Source organism: Macaca fascicularis, chromosome 17, assembly GCF_037993035.2.
Source record: "Macaca fascicularis isolate 582-1 chromosome 17, T2T-MFA8v1.1".
Classification (NCBI taxonomy): Eukaryota; Metazoa; Chordata; class Mammalia; order Primates; family Cercopithecidae; genus Macaca; species Macaca fascicularis.
The window spans coordinates 8894161-8919409 of NC_088391.1; the positions used below are offsets into that span (position 1 = coordinate 8894161).

General features: G+C 43.7%; 2 protein-coding genes across 4 annotated transcripts in view; both read left to right on the top strand.

Moving 5' to 3' along the window:
* Positions 1-20315, top strand: part of LOC141409003 (uncharacterized) — a 208819-nt gene extending 188504 nt beyond the window's left edge. The window contains exon 4 of the mRNA XM_074022127.1: positions 17867-20315. Within this exon, the coding sequence (XP_073878228.1) occupies positions 17867-17962 (96 nt within the window). The 3' untranslated portion in view covers positions 17963-20315. The remainder of the gene's footprint in view (positions 1-17866) is intronic.
* Positions 17866-25249, top strand: part of MTUS2 (microtubule associated scaffold protein 2) — a 429948-nt gene continuing 422564 nt past the window's right edge. For all 3 annotated transcript variants that reach the window (XR_012426783.1, XM_045377128.3, XM_045377130.3), the window contains exon 1: positions 17866-20315. Coding sequence is in view for 2 of the 3 variants with exons in the window: in XM_045377128.3 (XP_045233063.2) it covers positions 18069-20315 (2247 nt within the window). In the remaining variant the exon portion in view is untranslated. The remainder of the gene's footprint in view (positions 20316-25249) is intronic.

Consider the following 25249-nt stretch of genomic DNA (forward strand, 5'->3'; position numbering starts at 1 on the left):
TCCATTTATTCCTAGGACACTGAAATTACTTGATGCTGTGCTTTGCATATTGCAATTTTTTTTTTCTAGACTTTTGGTGGGCCGTTTTAATTGGGAGGCTTGTGTTTTTCAGTGTTGAGAATTTTCTTGTTTTGTTTCCCTGGTAATTTGCTTTTTGTTTTCTCGCTGCTGCTGCTGCTGCTGCTGCTGCTTCTGCTGCTGCTTCTGCTGCTTCTTCTTCTTCTGCTTCTTCTTATTCTGCTCCTTCTCCTGCTCCTTCTCCTGCTCCTCCTCCTCCTCCTCCTCCCCCTCCTCCTCCCCCTCCCCCTCCTTTCTCCTTCTCCTCCTTTCTCCTTCTCCTCCTTTCTCCCTCTCCTCCTTTCTCCTTCTCCTCCTTCTCCGCGTATCTATTAGAATTTAGAGCTCCTAGGTTGATCCTCTAATTATTTTATCTTTTCTCTCTTAGTTTCTTTTTTTTTGGGGTGGGGGTTTCTAATTTCTGAGAGATTTCCTTGACTTTAATGCCTTCTTTGATTTTTACATTCTAATTGTCATATTTTTTGTTTCTCTAAGCACCTATTTATTCTGTCTCTATAGCACCCTATAGTTGTTTTATGGAGACTCTTATCCCTCTGAAAAAATTAATTAGAATTTTAAAATATTTTTTCCTGTCTTTCAAGTGGGGAATACACAATTTGTGGTACAGCCATATAATGGAATACTACTCAGCAATAAACAGGAACAAACTATTGATACATGTGACAATATGGATGAACCTTGAATGCAATATGTATTGTATACTACTACTATTAACTATAATAAATAACACCCAACTACTTTTATTAATGACATCAATAATATTAATAAAATAGTATAATAATATAATCTAGGTTTATCCATATTAAAAATGAAAGAAGCCAGAGTTGAAAGGCTACATGTTGTTTGGTTATATTGATATGACATTCTGGAAAAGACAAAACTATACGGATGGAGAATAGGTTGTATTTGCTAGTGGCTTGGGGAGAACAGCTGATTACAAAGCGATAACATGAGAGAAGTTTTTGGGGTTATCAACTGTTCTGTATCTTAACTGAGTTTATGGTTTCTCTGTGTATATGTCAAACCTTAGAGAACTATAAACCGAAAAGAATGAATATATTGTTGTGAATGAAAATATTTTAAAAAGGTTTTCTTATGTTTTCTGTATTTTTTAATGCCTTTTTTCATTTCAAGTCTTTTTTACATATTTGGTCATTTTTTGCTATTCATTCATATTTAAGAATCAGGCATTAAAAAGCTGATTGAAATCTAGGGTCACATATCATGTGTTGTATGCATTTGCTCTAGTAGATGTTGAGAGTGTGGCGGATAAAAAGCTATAAAGGCCAGGCGCAGTGGCTCATGCCTGTAACCCCAACACTTTGGGAGGCCGAGACGGACAGATCACAAAGTCAGGAGTTTGAGACCAGCCTGGCCAATATGGTGAAACCCCCTCTCTACTAAAATATTCAAAAATTAGCTTGGCATGGTGGCACGTGCCTGTAGTCCTGGCTACTCGAGAGGCTGAGGCAGGAGAATCGCTGGAACCCAGGAGGTGGAGGCTGCAGTGAGCTGAGATCGCACCACTGTACTCCAGCCTGGGCGACAGAGCAAGATTCTATCTTAAAAAAAAAAAAAAAAAGCTGTAAAATGCTTACAGACACACACTCACACTTGCACACTTACAGTCACACACAGAATGCTTCTTGGGTTTTCCTCTTCTTTTTCTTCCCTCTTTTCCTCCAGCCTCCTTGGAACCAAAATCTGGCTTTTGGTGGGGAATGGAGTCTAGGGATGATTTGTCCAGCATTACTTTATTCTTTCCACATTAATCAGAGGACTTGCCATCTCAAGGGTCCCCCTTTCCTTGCCACTTTCCTCACACGTCCTTGGCCTACAGGGCTTTGGCCTTTTCTAGGCTAGGACCCCCTTCCTTCTTTCCTTTGGGGTTGAGAAGGCCACCACATGCGGACTGCACTCTCAGCCTGTCTGTATGCTTGGGAAGTTCTGTCCCACTGCTATGGGGAGGTTTTTTTCCTATTTACTTGCTCTGTCACAATCCCTTTTGACATCAGAGAGTGCTCCCATTGAGAGCTGAGAACTGTATTGATCAGAATTCCTGGTTTCTCCTCCCCCATCAGAGCTGTCCTCACACTTTAGTTAGAAAGAGCGCCTAACAGTAGACTTGAAACAGATTTCTCTGGTCAGGAGAAGGGGAGTCAGTGTATAGCTATGCTAGTCCTAGCAGTCAGATGGTGGAGGACTGTCTGGGCTGCTGCTGCAGTCCTGGAGAGCTGCCCCTGGGAGAAGTGCCCCTGGGGTCAGGAGCCTCCCAGGAAGCTGTCAGGACCACCTGCCAGAGAGGACGCATTAGCATCGTTGCTCCCCTTCCCATGCCTAACACTTATGCATACATGTCGTACATGTAAGAGGATGTGACTGAATCACTTAACCGAATTGACTAATTAGCTTTTTAACTATTTTATTTAAGAGATAAGAAGCCTGAGACCTATGGAATTTCTTTGAGAGTCTTTGATTAAAATGGATTTGTTTGGGTATTTAACAGTGAATTTCTAAACTGATTTTTAAATATTTAAAACATGCCCATGAAAATTCATACTTACTCAGATTTGTGCTTTTGAGAATGATTGATTTTTGTTGCATCGAGAAATTGTCTATTCTGATAATGAAGATGTATGAGGCCTCAACCCCATCCTGAAAATACCAGCAAGACAGTTTTTCCCCCTTGCATTATAGATTGAGTGCTATTCAAACGCACATCAACATGCTGATCTTTTAAAAAGCACTCTTACATTTTGTTGGGAATATAAATATCTTGTACTATTTTTCTTCGATCTTTGGTGAAATGTTGGAGGATTACTACAAGTTACCCAAAGCAATCTTATTCATTTATCTCAGTTGAACAGAAAAACCAGTCATTCTCCCCAGCATATTATCATTTATTTTTCCTTCATGTTTCTGGGCTGAGTTGGTTCCTAGCTGAATAATATGGTTTTTTCTTTTTAATTTATTTTCATGTCCTTATCTCTTCCTTAAAGATATTCCAAGCCTGCTGATCCAAAATGCTTTGTTCATTACAAAGTCTAACTAATGAAAATATAGAGTCTTATGACGGGCCCTGGGACATGAAAGCGTATACCTTTCCATTTAGTTGGAGGGTTTTGCCCTCACCTGTGCAGTTTATTTAATTGCTTTCTGGTTGTTACAACTTTTTTTTTTTTTTTTTTTTTGCTTGGGCTGCATCATGGTGTCACATATTCAGCTTCATCCTTCTAGAGATCTAGTTCATTTGACAGAAGAAAGGATATGAGCTTCTGATGAAAGATAAAAGAAATTCACCTTCAGGATAAAAAGGAATTTGAAGGAGCCCTGTGTAAAGCGACCTGGTGCAGGCTTTTGAGCTGTAAGTGAACCTCACTTCACTCCTGATGATGTTAGAATGATTTATTTCTTCCTTTCAGATAGCAAACCATCCCTGAGGTTTCTAGCCTGCAGTCCTGTAGATAAGGGTGGGTCATGTGCCACCTGCATCCATTCTGTGAGTCTAAGGTGTATGTAAGAGTCAAGGGCGTGCAGCTCAAGTGTGCCTCCTGCTCTGAAGTAAACCCATGTTTAGTGGGTTAGAAGCTCGGTGGAGAGTGGCCTAGCAGAAGAGCTTGAGTAACTGTCCATGCTGCCCTTTCAGTTTTCACCAACCCGACTCACCCCCACTCCCGGAAATCAGCTGCCCTCCCTGGAATTAGCTTTGCTCCCCACCTGCTCAGGTGGATTTTTGGATTCTCCGGCAGCTACTCAGTCCAGCCTGTCCACATTGCAGAGGAGAATAAGGCCATAGGATTTGTGGTAGGAAGGAAGAAGTGGAGAGGGTTTGTTGGGAATATTCATATAAGGTGTTTGTGGTTAGGAATTAGGAAGGGAATAAATTAGTGAAATATTACAGTGCTATATTAATACTCAGGCAGGTGACTACTTAGAAAGAGATATGCTAAAAGAGTGGGTCCAGGCCGGGCGCGGTGGCTCACGCCTGTAGTCCCAGCACTTTGGGAGGCCGAGGCGGGCGGATCACAAGGTCAGGAGATTGAGACCATCCTGGCTAACACAGTGAAACCCCTGTCTCCACTAAAAATACAAAAAATTAGCTGGGCGTGGTGGTGGGCACCTGTAGTCCCAGCTACTCGGGAGGCTGAGGCAGGAGAACGGCATCAACCCAGGAGGCGGAGGTTGCAGTGAGGAGAGATCGCGCCACTGCACTCCAGCCTGGGTGACAGAGCGAGACTCTGTCTCAAAAAAAAAAAAAAAAAAAAAAGAGTGCATGTCCAGCCTCAGTTGCATTCAGGTGCCAGGCAGCAGGTAGCAGAGGCTATGAAGCAACCAGGTGTGCGTTACTAGGTCAAGTAACCACTGCAGAAGGGGAAAGTGCATGCCCTGCAAATATACACTTGAATTCCATTTTAAAAAGCACCGTTGCCTACTCCTGTGACAAGACAACAAAAACCTTGTCTGATTCAGCTCTTGGGGTGCCAGTTGAAATGCCTATAGGAAAAGTACATCGTCTTTTCTGTAATTCAGGGTGTTTCCTTTTCTCTCAGTTTGGAGTCCGTGTCTCCTTTTTTCAGTCTTCTGTTAATGAACACAAGCACGTAACATTGGGATTGGAGCAGTTTGGATCTTACCTGTTATTTTTTAGATGGCATATTAATCTTCAATATGTTGGCTTTTCAAACCTGTCTCATGAAGTAATGGCAGAGAATTTATCACCAACTCTTGATGGTCAAAGCCAGTGTTCTTGTTGCCATTTGAAGCTGCCAGTGTTTTAAAGTAAATTTAAAAAAATTTCCTTCCTTCACCAGAAGAGAGAACGCTCAATTTTTCTGGTAAGCAGATAGGGTTGCAGATAATTGAAATCCATAGATCGGTCCCATGCTTTATTTTAGGTATTATTTTACCCTCTTTCCTTATGAAATCATTTTTTAGAGCGAACAGTGTTTGACAGATTTGAGTTTCCCAGTGGCTTCTTTTCTTTAGAACTTCACCACTGGGGCAATAACAAGGAACTAAAAAGGAAACGGGTAGCTGGAGTTAGAGGGGACATATGCCTCTGGCATCACCTACAAATCCTGTACTCAGACCTTGAATGATACAGCCCTTCCTTGTGTGCCAGTGGAGGGAGGTCAGCCTGATACTTTGTTAAACTAGCCACACACACACATGCATATACGCCCACAGACACACACATACCTACATTGCGGAGAGACTTAAAGATCTCATTTCCCCACCCCTTCAATTGAGATTTCTGTCTTTTTCTTGCCATTACATGGTACTTTGTATTTCTGTTTAACAGCATATTTTATTATACCCTGTCTTGCTTTTATTAGTGATTAGCTATATGTATGTTCTATCCTTTTCCCTCAGGAGAGAGCAATTTCTTCAAGGATTAAGACCCTTCTTTTCTTTATCTTTCGTTTCCTATTGCTCCTTGCACTGTGTGTTTTAAGCCAGTAGATGCTCAGTAAATCAGGTCCATCTTAGAGCCGTTGCTTTGCTTTTCTCACCTCCCTAACCCAGGAGGCCTTGTTCCATGGAGATTGCAGTCTGTCAAGGGGAATAAGCAGCAGACTGAGGCTGAGGAGCCAGGCCCCACCCTGCTGTGACAGCGCCTACCTGTGCGACTTTGAGTAATTCACACAGTTACTCAAGACTGCCATTTCCTCATTTATAAAACAAGAGGGCTGAACTAATTAATATCTGTTTCTTCTCACTTCTAACATTCAGTGATTAATATACTCTTAGCAAGACATGACCCAGAAAGCTAAATAAATTAGGAAAGATGTTATGATGACACCATACTCATTAATTCAACAGATAATTTATTGAGTGCCTACAATGTATGGAGTACTAGCCTAGTCACTGGGATCTGTGGTGAGCAGGGCTTACCCATCCTTACTTTCATGGAGCTTTCATTCTATTGGGAGAGGAAGACAATGAACCAATAAACAAACACATAAAATAGCTGTTAAAGACTGGGAAAGAAATGACAAAGGGCTGTGACTGAGGGTAGAGGAGGACCATCCAGGAAAGTCCTTCTGAGGAGGGACCCTTTAGGCCGAGACCTGAAATGTTAGAAGCGGGAGAGTCAGGCATGGAGCATGCACAGCTGTGTCAACAGCAAGGCAGAGGTGGCTAGAGCGAAGAGTGAGGGAAGTTTCACAGGGCCATGCAGGCCAGGGCAAGGCTGCCAGTGGGGATTTTGTAGCCAAAAATGACCTGATCTGATTAACCTGCCAAGATATTCGCCTGGCTACCATGTACAGGGAGAATGGCTCTTCAGAGAAGCAAGAGCGAAGTCCGGGAGCATGGTAGGATACGTGTGGCTTCCATGGGAGATGCATTCTGCATGGACTCTTCTTCCTCCATAGAAGGGAATAAACCACTGATGGACACAGTTCCCGAGGTGACTCCCAGGTGCACTGTGCTGGGGGAAAGAAGCTGGACCCAGTGGCCACCCACTTGCTGTAGGGTTACGTTTAAGCGACATTCTGGAAAAGCAACTGTGGAGGAACAGAAATCAGATCATTGGTTGCCATAGGTTGGAGGAATGTTTGGAGATGATAGAACTGTAATTGAGGTGGTGGTGTGTCTGGAATTGGTGGGTTCTTGGTCTCACTGACTTCAAGAATGAAGCCGCAGACCTCGCGGTGAGTGTTACGGTTCTTAAAGATGGTGTGTCCGGAGTTTGTTCCTTCAGACGTTCAGATGTGTCTGGAGCTTCTTCCTTCTGGTGGGTTCGTGGTCTGGCTGTCAGGAGTGAAGCTGCAGACCTTCGTGGTGAGTGTTACAGCTCTTAAAGGCAGTGTGTCTGGAGTTGTTCGTTCTTCTTGGTGGGTTCGTGGTCTCGCTGGCTTCAGGAGTGAAGCTGCAGACCTTTGCAGCGAGTGTCATAGCTCATAACAACAGCGTGGACCCAAAGAGTGAGCAGCAGCAAGATTTATTGCAAAGAGCGAAAGAACAAAGCTTCCACACTGTGGAAGGGGACCCAAGTGGGTTGCTGCTGGCTGGCTTGGGCAGACTGCTTTTATTCTCTTATCTGGCCCCACCCACATCCTACTGATTGGTCCATTTTACAGAGAGCTGATTGGTCCGTTTGACAGATTGCTGATTGGTGCGTTTACAATCCTTGAGCTAGACACAGAGTCACAGAGTGCTAGTCCTCTTAAGTCTCCACTAGGTTAGCTAGATACAGCGTACCAATTGGTGGATTCACAAACCCTGAGCTAGACACAGAGTGCTGATTGGTGCACATAGATCCTCGGCTAGATATAAAAGTTCTCCAAGTCCCCATCCAGTTCAGGAGCCCGGTTGGCTTCACCCAGTGGATCCTGCACCAGGGCTGCTGGTGGAGCTGCCTGCCAGTCCTGAGTGGTGGGCGCCTGCACTCCTCAGTCCTTGGACTGTGGAGGGGACCAGGCGCCAGGGAGCCGGGGGCAGCGCCCGTTGAGGAGGCTCAGGCTGCCTGGGAGCCCACTGCAGGGGAGGAGCTCAGACATGGCGGGCTGCAGGTCCCGAGCTCTGCCCCTCGGGAAGGCAGCTAAGGCCCAGGGAGAACTTGAGTGTGGCGCCAGTGGGCCGGCACTGCTGAGGGACCCAGCACAACCTCAACAGCTGCTGACCCAGGGGCTAAAACCCCTCACTGTCCTGGGATAGCGGTGCCAGCTGGCTGCTCCGTGTGTGGGGCCCGCCCAGCCCGCGCCCCTGCCCTCCGGAACTCACACCGGCAGCCCGGTTCCCACCTGCGCCTCTCCCTCCACACCTCCTCGCAAGCAGAGGGAGGAGGCTCTGGCCTCAGCCAGCTCAGAGAGGGGCTCCCATGGTGCGGTGGCGGGCTGAAGGCCTCCTCAAGCACCGCCAGAGTGGAAACTGAGGCCAGAGGCCGAGGAGACACTGAGAGTGAGGGCTGCTAGCACATTGTCACCTCTCAGTGGGAGTTGCAAGACTGTATGCCGAAACTCACAAGACTGTACAGTAAAAATGGTGGTAACTGCATGTCAATTATACTTTAGTAAAAAGCGGAATAACATCCTGAGCAAGAAAAAGATGTTCCAGTTTGAATGATGGTCATTCAAATTAGGTGCTCTGGTCATTCCAATTAGGAAGAGTTTTTCAAGGAAAGGGATGGAGCAGGAAGTGGGGGAAATGGAGGGAGAGAATGAAGAGTGGCATGTTTTTCTCTTGAGGGTAGTAGGTATTTATTCAACAAATAATTCCAGAGTACTCATTCTGTGCCAGGCCCTGCTAGGCACTGGAGAAGTACTTGCAAATGAAACAGAAACCCTTGTTGGAGCTTAAGAGTTCTGGATGAAGATGCAAATGTGCATACCCATTAACACAGGGATTCTGCCTTTAGGAATTTATCTGAAGGAAGTAAAGGGTGCCATAAAGTTGTGCATTCACTGATTTTCTGTGAAAAGTTATTTAACAAGGTAAAAATTGAAGACAACCTAAACTCTTGACAATAAGGGGAACTGGTGAATAGATTATAGTGTAATTGATTATTACTTGGGAATATTCGATGATAAAGTTTTTACTACACGTATTTATATGGGAGGAAGAATATGACATGCACAGTGAAAAATTGGGGTTATAGAACTCATTCCATGTGTGTAAAAACAAAAAATCGAAAATACTACATTTTTACCTTTTTAAAAATATATCTAATGAAGATTAATTTCTTCTTTTTCTTCTTTAATTTTTTTATTTTTTATTTATTTATTTTTTTTAGATGGAGTCTCGCTCTGTCACCCAGGCTGGAGTGCAATGGCGCAATCTCAGCTCACTGCAACCTCCACCTCCTGGGTTCAAGCAATTCTCCTTCCTCAGCCTCCTGAGTAGCTGGGATTACAGGTGAGTGCCATCACGCCCAGCTAATTTTTGTATTTTTAGTAGAGATGGGGTTTCACCATGTTTGTCAGGCTGGTCTCGAACTCCTGACCTCGTGATTCACCCGCCTCAGCCTCACAAAGTGCTGAGATTACAGGTATGAGCCACCGCGCCCGGCCGATTCATTTCTTTTATAATTGGCAATGTGAGTAGTTCCACTTTGGGAAAAAAGTCATCCAAGACAAAAACAAAACAAAATAAACATTAAGCACAATCGGCAAGGAATGAATGTCCTTTATTTTCTGGGTGAAATTCTCCCCTGGAAAGGACTTTTTTTTTTTTTTTTTTTTTTTTAAGGGTATGCTTGAAATGCTTTTTGTTGGCAAATGTGAGTGAAACTTGTTTTGGAGAAACTTGCAGCATTTTGATTGGGGGAGATTTTAAATACCAATGAACATAATATTTTGTTTAAATATCACCTTGGTCTAAACTAGGAAAAACCGTTACCCCCTCTCCTGGTCCTCTGTAGAGGGAAATAGCAGCATTTCATTTATGTATATATTCTTTTTACTCTTTCTACTCATGGTAAAATAAAAATAAAATAGCCTCTGCTACCTCAATAAAAAAAGATATTCTGAACACCGTCCTGTTTATATATTAGAATAAAATGTGATATGCTGCCCATATTATGTACATAAGATAAGGACAGCAAAGCAGGCTCCAGAGAGCTATTACACTTTGTGTTATGTGACACCATAGATAGCTGCAGAGTCCCTGAATATATATTTTAACATCTCCCAAAGAATAATTCAATTTTTAACCATATTGTAAGGACACTGTACTTGTAAGGTTCATTTAGTCTGCAGAGCATCAAGTGTTAGATTATAATTGTGCCTGTTGAGAATAAACATAACCAACATTATGAAATAAGACCAAGAACCTGCATATTCCTAAGTAATTACAACTGCAGAAAACGTGGAGGTTTTATTACCAGGAGACTTTCAGATGAATACGTTGACTTGTACATAAATATGTAACGACATATACAATTGTCCTATTAACTGTGGCAAAACACTATAGGCACCAAATACATACCCAGTAGAGATGCCAACTAAAATTTGAAAACTAGGATTTTGAATTTTTTTGCATTGTTACATTTACTCTTGAATTTTGGGTTCATACTCTGTTCATTTTTCTGTATCCTAAAGTTCTACAGGATAATTGATTACATGGCATGATCTGTAGTTGGAGCTCCTTTGGCAAAGTTTTATGAAGTCAGATGAAATTGCATTTACATTCGGAGGCATGGTGGTTGAATGTATATATGAAAATTCACAACTGATAAAGCATTACACAGCAGTCCTGGCAGCCAAGGAGAGCTGTACAACAATACTTCTCAATCTTTCAAAACCCGTGCGCCCTTTTAATAACTCAAAAATCCCCCAAATTTTCTTCAGTTTATTTTCAAAGTAAAGTATTATGACAAATATAAATGAAACTGATGATCAGAATATATTTTTCTGTCTACTCTTACTTGGATATTCTGATATAGCCCTCTTGGGAGGACGTCTAACCAGTTGCTCAGTTGGGAAGGGTGGCTTTACAATTTTCATCTTGAAAGATTGAAAAAAAAAAAAAAAAAAAAAGGACTCACATTGTAGTGAACATCTCACCTTTCTGAGCTGAAGTTAGGATGAGATTACCTCATCTGGAGTGCCTACCATGTGCAAAGTGCTGTCCCAGAAATTACATAGGAAACAGAAGTGCCTGTGCTATTAACCTTCAGCCTAGTGAGCTTATAATTTCATAAAGGGAATAAGACACATGTAATGACAATAATGAGTCACATATAACTGTAATAAAAAGACACACTTAACTATTTTAGATGGACATGGCTGTGATGAAAAAGCATGGTATGACTGTTCCAAAAGGAAAGATCTGTGAATTCAGGACACGGAGAGAAAATATCTAGTTCCTCCTCTACCTTTTTGGTGGGGAAGGGAGGAGAGGAGATAATTTAGGAAAGGTTTCATGAAGGAAGTGGCCTTTTAGCTGGACTTTGATGCTTAGAGCATGGAGCTGTTGGGCAGGAGGACGATTTTACAGGGCAAATGTACTCTAAGTAGAAGAGTAAAGGGGATTAAATCTGGAAACATATATAGGCCCTGTGCTCATTGGACCTTGAATGTCAAGCTGAGAAGTGTCACTTCAGCCTGTCATTTGGCTGGATCACTCAGGGTGATATTCTTGGATGGCACCGTGGTGGATCCAGTGAGTTTCCCTTCATTCAGGAATGCCTTTCTTTTTATTTATTTATTTATTTATTTATTTATTTAATTTATTTATTATTATTATACTTTAAGTTGTTGGGTACATGTGCATAACGTGCAGGTTTGTTACTTATGTATACTTGTGCCATGTTGGTGTGCTGCACCCATCAACTCGTCATTTACATCAGGTATCACTCCCAATGCAATCCCTCCCCCCTCCCCCCTCCCCATGATAGGCCCCTGTGTGTGATGTTCCCCTTCCTGAGTCCAAGTGATCTCATTGTTCAGTTCTCACCTATGAGTGAGAACATGCGGTGTTTGGTTTTCTGTTCTTGTGATAGTTTGCTAAGAATGATGGTTTCCAGCTGCATCCATGTCCCTACAAAGGACACAAACCCAAAGGATTATAAATTATGCTGCTATAAAGATACATGCACACGTATGTTTATTGCAGCACTATTCACAATAGCAAAGACTTGGAATCAACCCAAATGTCCATCAGTGACAGATTGGATTAAGAAAATGTGGCACATATACACCATGGAATACTATGCAGGAATGCCTTTCATGCTGTATTGGACAAAAAAAACATGGGTCACTGGAAATCAAACCTAAAATGGATGAAGAAATTCTACATGAGTGTGTAGATGCTATCATTTCACTTCACGATTTCATGATTTAGAAATGTATGTGCATTTGGCCAGGCCCAGTGGCTCATGCCTGTAATCCCAGCATTTTGGGAGGCCAAGGTGGATGGATCACCTGAGGTCAGCCTGGCCACCATGGTGAAACCCCGTCTCTACTAATATGCAAACATTAGCTGGGTGTGGTGGCGTGTGCCTGTAATCCCAGCTACTCAGGAGGCTGAGGCTTGAGCCTGGGAGGCAGAGGTTACAGGGAGCTGAGATCGCACCACTGCACTCCAGCCTGGGTGATAGAGTGAGATTCTGTCTCCACCTCCCCCCACCACATCTGGCCCTGTGCCCCTGCACCAAAAAAAAAAAAAAAAAAGAAAGAAATATATGTGTATTCACAAACCATTACCAGAGATTGTGAGCTCAGGAGAGCTGAAGATGTTCCTGATTATGAAAGATGGGCAGAGACAATTTTGTTTTTGAGCAAGGAGAGCATATGATGCTCTGGCTTCATGCTAGCAGCCCTGATGCTGAGCCCATGTTAGGTTTTTTAAAGCCTTGATAGTTGGTGAGTTATGAGTACTACGAAAAATAAACAGTGGCCCTTATGCAATTGTAGGTTACTGTGTAGGACTGGTCATGGTACTTCAGCCTCATTTTCTTGTCTGTCTTCACTTTCATTTTCTTTATTTTTCATGAGAGACAACATTATAATTACTAACATGATTGACAGAGTTTCTTATGATGCTCTCGTGGACAAGATGGGGGCACATACAGTGGCTGCAGGGACTGGTGGGCAGAGGGGTGCCTGAGGAGTGATTAGATGAGCATTGTGGAAGCATTGTGGGGTCACATCCTTTTGGCACAAGGGGCTGCTGTTTTGTCCCCTGCTGTGTTCTACTAACATTGGTGTCAATGAATGACACCAATGAGTGATTTATCAGTGAATTATCAATGAACGATAGTGTAGAAGGAACTCTTAGCTTTTCAACGATAGTATGGAAACAAGAATGGATTGCAGATATTTTCGATGAAAAGTTAAGGATGGGCTCCGCAAGTTTTAAAAGGATAGAATGATGCATTGAGATCAGCAAGATGATGTTTGAGAAGTATGTTTTTATGATCCCACGAATGGATGCTGAAGCCAGTTACAAATGTCTCGGATTGAGTCAGTGGAGTTTAGGACAACTTATATGGTACTTTGATGTTTTAATTGATGTGGAACTAGAGGGTGATTTATATGTCCATGAGGAGGTCATTCTTAGAATGAGTGGTTAGAAGTATAACTAAGAGAATGGAAGACATGCTTTCTTGTGACTCTAGATGGTGCAGTTAGAACTGAAGTATTGGCATGGCTCTGGGCACCTTGTTTAGGAGGGAATTCAGGTTCCTTGGTGCATGTACTTAGAGGAAAGCTGTTTGGATGGTGGGAGTTTTCAAAAGCTAATCCTACAGTTGGGAGAATCTGAGTTCTTTGACAAGGAGTAGAATAGGTTTTGGGAGGAAGAGAGCATATAGCTCTTTGTAAATACCTGAAAGGTCATCTGGTGGAAAAATTGCCTCATTCTGCTCTAGGGAGGCAGAGCTTGCCAACAGAGACCCTGCGCAGATGTGTGGTGAATTTTCTGGCCCTAGAACCAGGGGAAACCACTTAGAAGACTATTAAGCATCAGGCAGGTTATAAGCCTAGATCTTTACCTTCCTTTCAAACTAGTACTTAACTAATTGATTCTTTTTTCAAGATGCAATACCACTTACCTCTAAGGCCATCATTCTTAACTTTTTATAATAATGGATCTAAGGCATATGAAAGTTATATGTCTCACTCTGGGAAAATGCACTTCAGCTAGGGGTTTGTACCCTTGGTTGACCTATTTGCATATTTTATTTAATCACACACAGTCCTGTATTATTATGAGTTTGAACTTTTATGGTCATGTTATATGTTCTGTGAAAACGTTTATCTTAGTAGAGGGCCTTGGATTGAAATTTAGATCCGGAACGAAATTCGTGTTTGTGTTTACTTTGCTGCTATCTTATGGCAGGATGAGGGAGCTGGGGTGAGGGAGACGCGTGAAGCCACGTAAGGGGGAGGGAAGGAGACAGGAAACATGACTTCCTGTGCATAATTTTGCCTCATAAAATTGAAGAAAGTTTTTCAATTTGCTTTTCCTGTCTTATGTGAACTTCCACGTGTTGTTTTCGGTTTTTTCTATTCTTGTTCTTACAATAGTGTGTTTTCCTTTTGTTCTTCCTGTGTGGTGTATGATTCCATGCATGGGCAGCTTTTCTTCTTTACAGCTTCTGCTTTCTATCTGTGTCCCAGTTCTGCCACTCATGAGCTGTGTGACCTTGGGAATGTTACCCCCTGTGTGCTTTCATTTCCATACCGGGAAGTAGGCGAAGGGGGGAAAGCAAGGGGATGTGAAGACCTGTCTCTGGAGGCCTGCTATAAATATTAAGTGTCCGAACTTAAATTAAAATTGAATATTAAAGACTTATAATTGTGTAATTTTAATTTAAAGTTAAATTTTAGGCCACGTGCTGTGGCTCATACCTGTAATCCTGGCACTTTGGGAGGCCAAGGTGGGAGGATCACTGGAGGCCAGGAGTTTGAGACCAGTCTGGTCAATATATCAAGACCCTATTTCTACAAAAATAAAAAAATTAGCCAGGTGTGATGCTGTGCACGTGTGGTCCCAGCTACTTGGGAGGCCGACCCAGGAGGCTCTCTTGAGCCCAGGAGTTCATGGTTACAGTGAGCTATGAACGTGCTACTGCACTCCAGCCTGGGCAACAGAATGAGATCCTGTCGCAATGTTTTGAACAAATTTGTATAACTGCTGAGAAAATACTGGGCCCCTTGCAGGTTCCAGCTTTTTTTCTGTCCCCTTACCAGCGAGTACCACTGGTTATTGTTTACTGACAAACTTAAAGAACATTTATGATGTAATTCCTTAAAAATTAAAACACAACTCTTTCTAGCATGACGTTGGTTTTATATTTCTCTGTCACTTTCTTACAGTCATGTTACGTGTCGTGGACTGTGATGCTTTGTTTTTGTTTGTCTCTGCTAAGCAAAGTTGCTTTCTTTCTCCCAGCTTCAGCAGTTCAAACCGAAGAGCACTCTTGGCTGCATATTTACACTTCTGCCCGCAGAAAATTAGAGGCAGTTCCCTTCTGTGGATGGTCTATTTTATGAACGTTCTTCCCCTTCTCGACTTTCCAGGATACCTGTCTCTCCACCCAGAGAGCACAGCATTCTTTTAAACTGTAGTCTTACTGATTTGCCTACATGCTTTTTGTATTTGTGCTTAGAGAACATGTGTATCTTCAAGGGAAACACTTTTAAAATTGAATAAACAAAGAAACAAGAGTTTGTTGAGAATCCCCTCTGTGTCAGGAAACGAAGACTGGGATCAGGGTATCAGCAACTTGCCTGAGGGCTATATTGGGGTCAGGCTGCACCAGGGGGTGCTACTGGCTTACTGGAGATAAGGCTGGGAGGAGAAGACGGAGAAGGAGAAAAAGCATGAGAGTGCAGAGGATGAAGACAGTGAGGGAGTCGTAGAAAGCACAGAAGAGCAGTGTGGTAGGGAAATGCGAGCGCACATGCACATGTATGACTGTATTTTCCCATGATCATACAAACATGGGGAAAGAAATGGAAAGATCTAGATGTTAATGTGTCTTGGGGTATGGGGTAGAAGAGGCAAATTTTAAAAAACGGAACAAAAACCAGCTTATAAGAAATGATCTTATGTATGTAAAACAGTTTACCTGCTTATGTATAGATGTGAAAGAAAAGAGAGCTCTAATTTGGAAACACAGAGGGCTTCAGTGAGGAGGAGCATGAGGATGGCTGCAAGGTGTCCTTGGGTTGGGTGATGGACTGTCGCGTATTATATGATTTTGCTTTATAACATAAACATTTTACTAAATAGAGACAGGGTCTTCCTATGTTGCCAAGGCTGGCCTTGGACGCCTGGCCTCAAGTGATCCTCCCACCTCAGGCTCCCAAAGCATTGGGATTACAGGTGGGAGCTACTGTGCCCAACCCTCATATTCTTTTTAATATATGAAACAACATAGTAACAATGATGAAGGGAAAACAAGTGGGTGGCCACATTGCCATGTAACCTGTTTCAGGAGAAACATAACAGTAGCCTCCTGTGTGGTGTGCACGTGTGCTTGTGTATTCTTGATGAATGAGGGAGGAGAGTGTGGAAGGCTTCGAGTCTCCATTGGGGGAATTGGTGATAGGGCCGAACCTTGTTACTGTTAAAATCCTCTATCCCCAGTGCCTAATAAAACACATTCATAGTAGTGGATGAAACAATGTCAACCTTGAGTGGAATGGTTTAGTGGTGATCTGTGAGTCTACTTTCACAGAAAAGCATATCCTGTGTGGATTTTAAACTCTTTGGGGGCAGAAATAACACTGATCTTCCTCATCATTCATCTGGTCATGTATTCATTCGTCCGTGCTACAAATACATACTAAGTGCCTAATATGTATGCCAGGTATTAGACAATATTTATTTTCAGTGTCTAGCAAATCAGAAAGTCTTTTTTTTTTAATTCTTCAAAGTGAAAATACAGGATATTACAAATTCATCATTATAGGACGACCTAGTCAGTCAGGAAGGCTTCCTGGAGGAAGTGGTAGTTACGTTGCATATTGAAGGATGCAAAGGACTTGTTAGATGAGGCTGGGGGATGGTTCCACATTCCATGCAGATGGAAAAGTATGTGGAAAGGCCCTGAGGCAGGGAGTAATGAACATGGTACTGTGAGGAATGAGGCCAATGTGGCAGCAGCCTGCAGAGCAGATGGTGAGGTGGGGATGAGGCCAGAAAGGTGTTCAGGGCCTGATCATGCAGGCCGCGAAGGCCGGAATGAAGCGTTTCCCCCAAGTTTTTATTTTGGAAAATTTCAAACTTATAGAAAAGCTGCAGATGTAGTAGAATTCTTAATTAGATATTCAAATGGTTGACTTTTGCCAGTTTCTTTCTCTCTTTTGCACACATATGTCTCCTTCTCATATGCACACACACATACATACACATGTTTTTCTTGGTTGAATCATTTGAGAATAAGTTAGAGAAATCATGACATACTACCCCTGAATTCTAAAGCATGGATATTTCAAGAACAAAGATGATCTCTGGCATAATTATAGCACGATTATACACCCAAGGAAATTAATTATGACATACCTGTACCTTATATACAGTCCATATTTACATCTCTCATTGTCCTAATAATATCCTTTGCTAACATATTTTGAAAATCCAGCCTCTGCTGACTTTTTTTTTGGGACCAGTTAGGCCAGTTATTTTGTAATACATACCTCAATTTAAATTCGCCAGGTTATTTTCTCATGGTTAAATTCTGGTTGAACATTACTGCATAGGTGATGTGTGGCCCTGAGAACTAACTAATATCAGGAGTCCGTCATGTCAGTTTCGATACCAGTGATGTTAAATTTGATCACGTGGTTAATGTGGTGTCTACCAGATCTCTCCATTGTAAAGATCAAATTTTCTTTTTGTAAGAAATAAAGTAGCTGGGGGGAAGATACTTTAAGCATCTATAAATATCTTGTTCCCCAACAATCTTTTACCCAATGTTTGTACCTTTGGCATCCCTTGTGCAAGATAATTATTAATGCAGAGATTGCAAAATAGTGATTTTTCAAATTCTGTAAATTTTTTTCTACATTCGTTGATGCTCTTCTGTAAAGAAGAGCCTTTACTTCTCCTCCACCCTTTTAAATCAGTATCAGTATAGACTTGTGGATGTTTAAAATTTGGATTTAAGATTTCACATGCATTTATAATCGATTTCTAACATTAAACATTCTGATGTTTAATTTCTGTCCGTATTTGGTCAGCAGGAGCCCTGATCAGAAAGGTTTTTGAGAAAACTATCGAGTGAATGAAATAATAGTATAGAAATGACGAATAAATCTGTGTTTACCACTTTTTTCCTCCTGAGAAGTTCTATTTGTCCATCTAATGTGAATGTATTTTTATTTCTCTCTAGGTTTCACGGACTAATTGGCTCTCATTCAGCCGGAACCTAGTTCCTGCTGTATATCAAGAGAATGCTTGCTTTTCAAGCTCTTCTGAGAATGATTAAAGCAGTGTCACAAGCTGACATTGTCAGGGGAGGACAAGCAGCCTGAGAATTTCCTATTAATCTGATTGCAGCTTGAAGGCAGCCCATTTCCATTAAGTAGGACTGCATGGCAAGCAGCCCCACCAAAGGGTTGACAATGAGCGTCCCAGTGGCTCCTAAGAAATCATGTTACACTCAGCTGCGGGACAACAGAAATGCAGCAAGAAATAATAATGAGAGCATCCTAAGTCTGGGAGATACAAATGCCAATCAAATCATGTTGGAGGTCAGCTCCTCTCATGATGAGTCCAAGACATGTGACCTGGAAGATGAAATTGGAAATACAAATTCAAGTGAGCCAGAAAACCGTACCCATTTCCATAAGGAATTTCACCAACTTCAGAGCTTTGAGAAGGGATCTCAGCCTGGCTCCACCAGCCTGAAAGATTTTAGACTTTCTTCAACCATTCAGAGGGAACTCAATGAGGAGCACACAATGGAGAGAGGCGCAGATAGCCCGCAGACCCCGCGGAGTATCCAGGGACCGAGTCTGTCGAGTTGGAGAAATGTGATGGGTGAGGCCAGTCTAGACGTTTTGGCTAAAAGGGATGCTGAAATTCCCCGGCACGTTCCCAAGGATAAATTGGCAAAGACCCTCAACAATGAGGAACTGAGGAGGCATTCTTTGGAAAGAGCAAGCAGCTCTGTAGCTGTAGTCGGGAGCCTGACTCCGCAGCATCCACAGCCTGCACCCCTTGACTCCCAGGAAGCACGGGGTCAGGTGCCTGGGGGTGGGGAGGGGCCACAGAAGACGTTGCCAGACTGCGCTCTCCCGGCAGCGTTCCCTCCAACTGACAGTACCTCACAGGGAAAGAGTGTGCGTCATCCTAAACCATCTACCTCAGAGACCAAGCAGAGCACCCCCTCAGAGACCCAGACAGTGGGAGCACATGTACTGCAGGCGTGCAGTGAGCACATACCACGTTCCGCCCATCCAGAGCCTGCTCTGAATCTGACTTTGACATCGAGGGAAATCCCGAGTAAGCCAGAAGCACAATTAGGTCAGGGAAAGGCAGAGGCCAAGCTGGAGCTGAAATATGTTTCACCCAGGAGGGTTGAACAGGAGGGAAAGGCAGCCCAGGAAGGGTATCTGGGATGCCACAGGGAAGAGAATCTTTCAGCGTTGGAGGGAAAGGATCTGTGTGGGGAGGCGCACCCAGAAACCACCGATGCACTTGGCTCTCTGCCAAACAGTGACCTCCACCACCTTGGGGTGGGAAGAGGCAACAGTGAAGAGAAGAGAGGAGTCAACCCAGGGAAGCCGGATTCTCTCCACGCCACCCCCAAACAGGCCTCTGCTTCCTTAGGAGGGGCTGATAGTCAGCCCACTGGCAACATTTCACCATGTGCAGGTGGGAAGTTGGGTGAAAGGACATCCGGCAGCTTTTCACCAGGTGATGGTCATGTGGCTTTTATTCCTACTAATCTGACTGACAGCAAACCCTTGGATGTCATTGAGGAGGAAAGGCAGTTGGGCAGTGAGCAACCCACAGTGGACAAGGACAGTGTTACAGTTCTGGTGTTCAATCCTTCCATTGGAGAGAGCCAGACAGAGGTGCCTGAGCCCCTGGAACCTCAAAGTGGCAGCTCAGAAGCACGGGAAAGCAGAGAGATCACCACATCTGTTGCTGAAAGCAGGAACCTTCTAGAGAATGCTGATAAGATTGAACGCACCTCAGCAAGAGTAGATTCAGTTCTCAATATTCCAGCACCCCTCCTCCCAGAGACAACTGTGAACATGACCCACCAGCCTACAACACCCAGTAGCCGTTTTCAGGATGTTAGCGTGTTCGGTATGGATGCAGTGTCCCCCTTGGCGGTACCACCCCCTGCTGATAGTGCACGCTTGTCGAACACATCCCCCAAAGTGCCTGACAAGAACGCCTGCCCCAGTGGGATCCCCAAGCCTGTCTTCACACATTCCAAGGACACACCTTCCTCGCAGGAGGGAACGGAGAACCATCAGGTTGAAAAAACAGAGGAGAGGACAGAAACCAAGCCCGTCATTATGCCCAAGCCCAAGCATGTGAGGCCCAAGATCATCACCTACATCAGGAGGAGTCCCCAGGCCCTGGGCCAGGTGGACGCCTCGCTGCTTCCAGTGGGGCTTCCATATGCCCCGCCCACATGTACCATGCCTCTTCCCCATGAAGAGAAGGCTGTGAGTGGTGACCTGAAGCCGTCTGCCAACCTCTATGAGAAATTCAAGCCAGACCTGCAGAAGCCAAGGGTCTTCAGTTCCGGATTGATGGTGTCTGGAATCAAGCCCCCAGGACATCCTTTCGGTCAAATGAGTGAAAAGTTTTTGCAGGAGGTAAGAGAATGTCATCATGATATGGTCTGTAAGTTGACTGTCCCAAAATCTGTGACATATTTTCAATGAGTTATGAAAGTAAAATGTCCTCTTTAAGTGAATTGCAGATTTCCATGGATACACTGGTGAAGAAATGGAGTCTTTGACTAGAGGAGATTGTCTAGAGAAATGACCATTTTTAATTAGAAGAGTCTGATTCTCTTAATAAGATGCACCCAGTATCTCAGGAGACCCATTGAAATTTCACTTGCTATAATTCGTATGAAATTAGATGAGTATGCATTAAATAGGCTTCCATGTTTAAATAAGTGAATATAATATAAGCCAGGTCAAAGGAAGAAAGAATGCCAAATTACTGTATTCTTCAAATAGATCAGACTCATTCCTCAATGGGGAGTATTTTCTACCTGGGAGTATCTCTTATTCGTACATGTGAAGAACAGCAAATGAGCAGAAAGCAGTGTGTTAGGCCTGCGCTGTTTCTTTAAAATAAAAATAATAATTACAACTAACATTTAATTGAGTGCCAGCTCTGCAATGGGCCCGTGTCATATAGCATTGGATCTTTGTTAATCTTCACTAATCTTTGCAATAATTCCCTGAGGGTTGGTATGGCAGTTTTTATCACCGTATAGATACAGAAACAGACAGAGAGCTTTAAGTCACCCACCATGAAGGAAGGAGAGCTCTGAGAGTCTCACTCAGGCCTGTGCAGTTTCAGACTGCACTGTACCTGGGAGCTATGGTGGGTCATCCTTCGAGACCTCAGAACAAAGATTTGTCTCCTGAAGGAGTCTTTTCATGACAGCCGGGTGATCAGTTAAAAGTAAGGCAGGAGCTGAGGACGGTGGCTCACGCCTGTAATCCCAGCACTTTGGGAGGCTGAGGTGGGCAGATCATGAGGTCAGGAGATCGAGACCATGCTGGCCAACATGGTGAAACCGTGTCTCTACTAAAAATACAAAAATTAGCTGGGTGTGGTGGCGGGCGCCTATAGTCCCAGCAGCTTGGGAGGCTGGGGCAGGAGAATTGCTTGCACCCATGATGTGGAGGTTGCAGTGAGTTGAGATCGCGCCATTGCACTTCAGCCTGGTGACAGAATGAGACTCCGTCTCAAAACAGAAAACAGACAAAAAAAAAAAAGGCAGGATGAGATCATCCTGTCTCTAACCCCCTCCAGAGCTGCCCAGGTTGCTTGGAACACAAGCTGGGGCCTGTAGGATGGCTAAGCCTTTAGGATGTGCTTACTGGGGCTCTGTCAGCTACCCCCGCTCCTCTCCTTCCACTTTCCCTTTCTCACTCTGCTGCTTCAGGACCTTTGTACCTCCCTCTGCTTGGAATGTTCTCCCAGTTATCCAGGTGGCTCTCTCCCTCACTTCCTTTAGGTCTGTGCTCCAACGTTATCTCCTTGGGAAGGCCACCCATCTTGCCTCTGAATCCCCTTTGTCTGATTTATTTCTTCCTAGCACCTGCCTCCACCTGCCATAAACACTTCTTTAGTTTTCCTGCATTGCCTATAATATAAACTCCACGAGGGAAAGGATTGTTGTCAATATTTTCTTCCCCATTGTGTTCCCAGAAATTAGAATGGTGCTTATTATAATTATGTGCTCAGAAAATGTTGAATGATAACTGAATCATGAACTCCGTATGTGTTGGAACCAAAAAAAAAAGTGTACCAAGGGTTTCTAGAGATAGGATGATTGAGTCCAAATTTGGACTCTAGCTTGGTTAGATGTATTGGCGTATTTAAAGCATGTATCAATCACAGCAGAAGTTGTCATATCTAGCACAAAGACAAAGTTGAATCCATTCTTGGCAGCAAACACTGACATAGGCAATCACTGACGAGGTGCTCCAACAAGCCGACCAGCTGTGCTGCCTTGAGGCAGGTCCTTAGCAACCAGATCACACAGCTTGCTCCCTGTGTTCTGACTCTGGGCCTGCCACCAGGCCTCTGGTTGTAACTGACTTCCTACCTCGCATCTCTGGAGAGGATTCTGACTGGACAATTCAGGGGTCCAGTCAGCTTGGCAGGGTTTGTCTTGCTGTACGGGGCTGCATGACATCTTGTTTATAAGTGACTTCTTACTCTGTGCCCTGCAATGAGAGCATGTTCTGGCTAGAGGACACTTGAGTCTGGCTTTAGGCAGTGGTCTCCCATTAAAAGTGAACAAATTGCCCTTCTGGTTTTATACATCAGTCTCTGAGTTTGGTTACAGTGAGTCATTCTCAAATTTCTAAACATTCATCCACCTGGGCCTCTGAGGCTCAGGGTCAGGCTCTGAAGCTGTGCTCTTCTATAAGGCAGGGAATCACTGCAGAGTTTCCATGAAGAGACCTGTCTTAGTCCATTTGTGTTGCTATGAAAGATTACCTGAGGCTGGGCAATTTATAAGGAAAAGAGGTTTATTTGGCTCATGGTTCTGCAGGCTGGACAGGAGGCATGGCACCAGCATCTGCCTATGGTGAGGCTTCAGGCTGCTTCAATCATGGGGGAAGGGGAAGGGGAACCATGTGTGCGTTGATCACGTGGTGAGAGACGAGCAAGAGGGGAGTAGGGGAGGTGCCAGGCCGCTCTTTAAGGATCAAGGAACTAATAGAGCAAGAACTAATAGAGCAAGAACTTGCTCATTACCAAAAGGAGGGCACCAAGCCATTCATGAGGCATCTGCCCCCAAGGCCCACACACCTCCCCCTAGACCCCACCTCCAGCATTGGAGATCACATTTCAACATAAGAGTTGGCAGAGACAAACCATATCCAAACCATAGCCAGAGCCTAGATTTTTCTCTATAAAAACAAACTCGTGAGGGAAATTGATTTGGATATGTAGGCCCAAACCCCGCATTGTCTGTAATTCTTTCTTTGTGCACTTCTGTATTTTTCTGTATATTTTTCTGTGTTGTTTCTGCTTCCTCCAAGAATAGTTTATATATTATATGCATATTGTCCCCAAACTATTTTCTCTACTTCATTATCTAGACACCACCTCAAGACTCAAGGAAATGGGATTGTATGGACTTTGTGTGGCTTTGGCGGTTCTGAGGGGTTCAGAGAGACCCCACTGGTGTGGAGAGAGCATCATGGCCTCACACTTCGAGCATCCCAAAGTCGTCTCCAAAGGATTTATTTGTTTTTGTGCCTCGACTTTACAAGTTCATTTGAAATGTCAGTTTCCCTCCCTGTACCTGGGGACCATTTTCTGCCATCATCAGAGCATCTGAGAGACCCAGGCCCATTTTCAGGCTGCAGGAGGATACCCAGGTGTTGTGCTGGGCTCGTTTCTATGATAACCTTCTTTACTCGTAAAAAGTGGGGAACAGGCTGGTCCTTGGCCACCTGCTACTGCTCTGACATGCTCTAACCCAGCGAGTCCCCCTCTTGTGTTTGAGCTCAGTGCAGGGAGATAAAAAAGCCGACTTCTTCTGCCAGTGCGCCCCAAGCTCACCGTGGGGCGGCCGCAGTCTGGTCTCTAGGACAAGAACACATTTGTGATAATGTGTTGCAATAGAAGTATTTTTCAGTTATAGAAACCAGATTTTTTAAAATAAAATGAGAACCTCTTAAAAATAAAAACCCAAACCAGCTTCAGACACTTCCATCATTATCGACAGATCCCCGCTGGTTACGTAGCATGGGTGGAAGTGGGAAAATCAAGAGTAAGCACTCTTCTGAGAGAGGAACTCTTTTTCCAGTTGGCAGGAGCAGCACAGGCGTTTAAAACTTCCACAAGTGGCTTCCAAGATCATCTGGGATCTAGTCATGTCCAGGTATTAGATATGTTTTCCTAAACAGGTGCCCTCTGCCGCTGGCTCTCCTGAGGTCTCAGGGACACTCCCTCCCTCCAACAACTTGGAAGCCCTTTTTATTTTTGGTAAAGGGAGGTGGGAAGAAAGGGGCAGGGCTGAGGATGGAGGGAGGGCGATGTGCGTGCAGTGTACAGAGGTATGATCCAGGGCTGTCTCCCTCCTCACTGCTGCCACTCGTCTCTGAGGGGCACTGCATCAATTGGGGTTCCCCAGACAAATAGAACTAATAGGTGTGTGTGTGTGTGTGTGGTGTGTATACATCTTTGTCTCTTTCTCTGTTTCAATATATATTATATATATATATTTCTATATATGTATCATATATAGAGAAACATGGATATAGATGTATATAGAGAGAGGTTACATCACATTATCTATATATATATATAGAGAAATTGATTGATTGATTTTAAGAAATTGGCTCATGATTGTAGAGGCTGGCAAGTCAAAAGTCTGCAGGGCAGGACAGCAGCCTGGAGACTTAGGGTAGAGTTGGTGCTGCAGCTTGGGTCTGAAGGTGATCTCCTGGCAGAATCCCCTTTTCTTTAGGGGGAGTCAGTCTGTTTTTAATAAAGCCTGCAACTGATTAGCTGAGACTCACCTACATGCTGAAGGGTCTGCTGCTTTATTCAAGGTCTACTGATTTAAACGTTTATCTAATATAAGAAATACTTTCATGGCAGCATCTAGAATGCTTGACCAAATATCTGGGTATTGCGACCCAGCCAAGTTGACACATAAAATTAACCATCCCAGACACCCTTCCCTCACCCCTATCCCAGTGGCTTGTTAACGACGCCTCCACCTGTACCCTCTGTCTGCACGGCACACTATCCCACTGAGAACAGTGCAGGGCAAATAGGAAGAGGGACAGCCTGGTAAGAATGTATTTGTTTGCATGCCTTGACTTTACGAGTTCGTTTGAAATCATAGGATTCTTTTGTTTGCTTTCAAAGTGATTTCTCTAAAAACTCTCCATTGGGATGGAAGGAGGGAAATGGCAGTGTTTGGGATTGTTCTGTATGTGTTTATGACTGGGCTGTGTCACCTGCTGTATTCTGTCAGTAAAGATTAAGGAAAAGAGTATGAAGCTTTTTGTAGATTCCCTTGTTTAATTAAAAA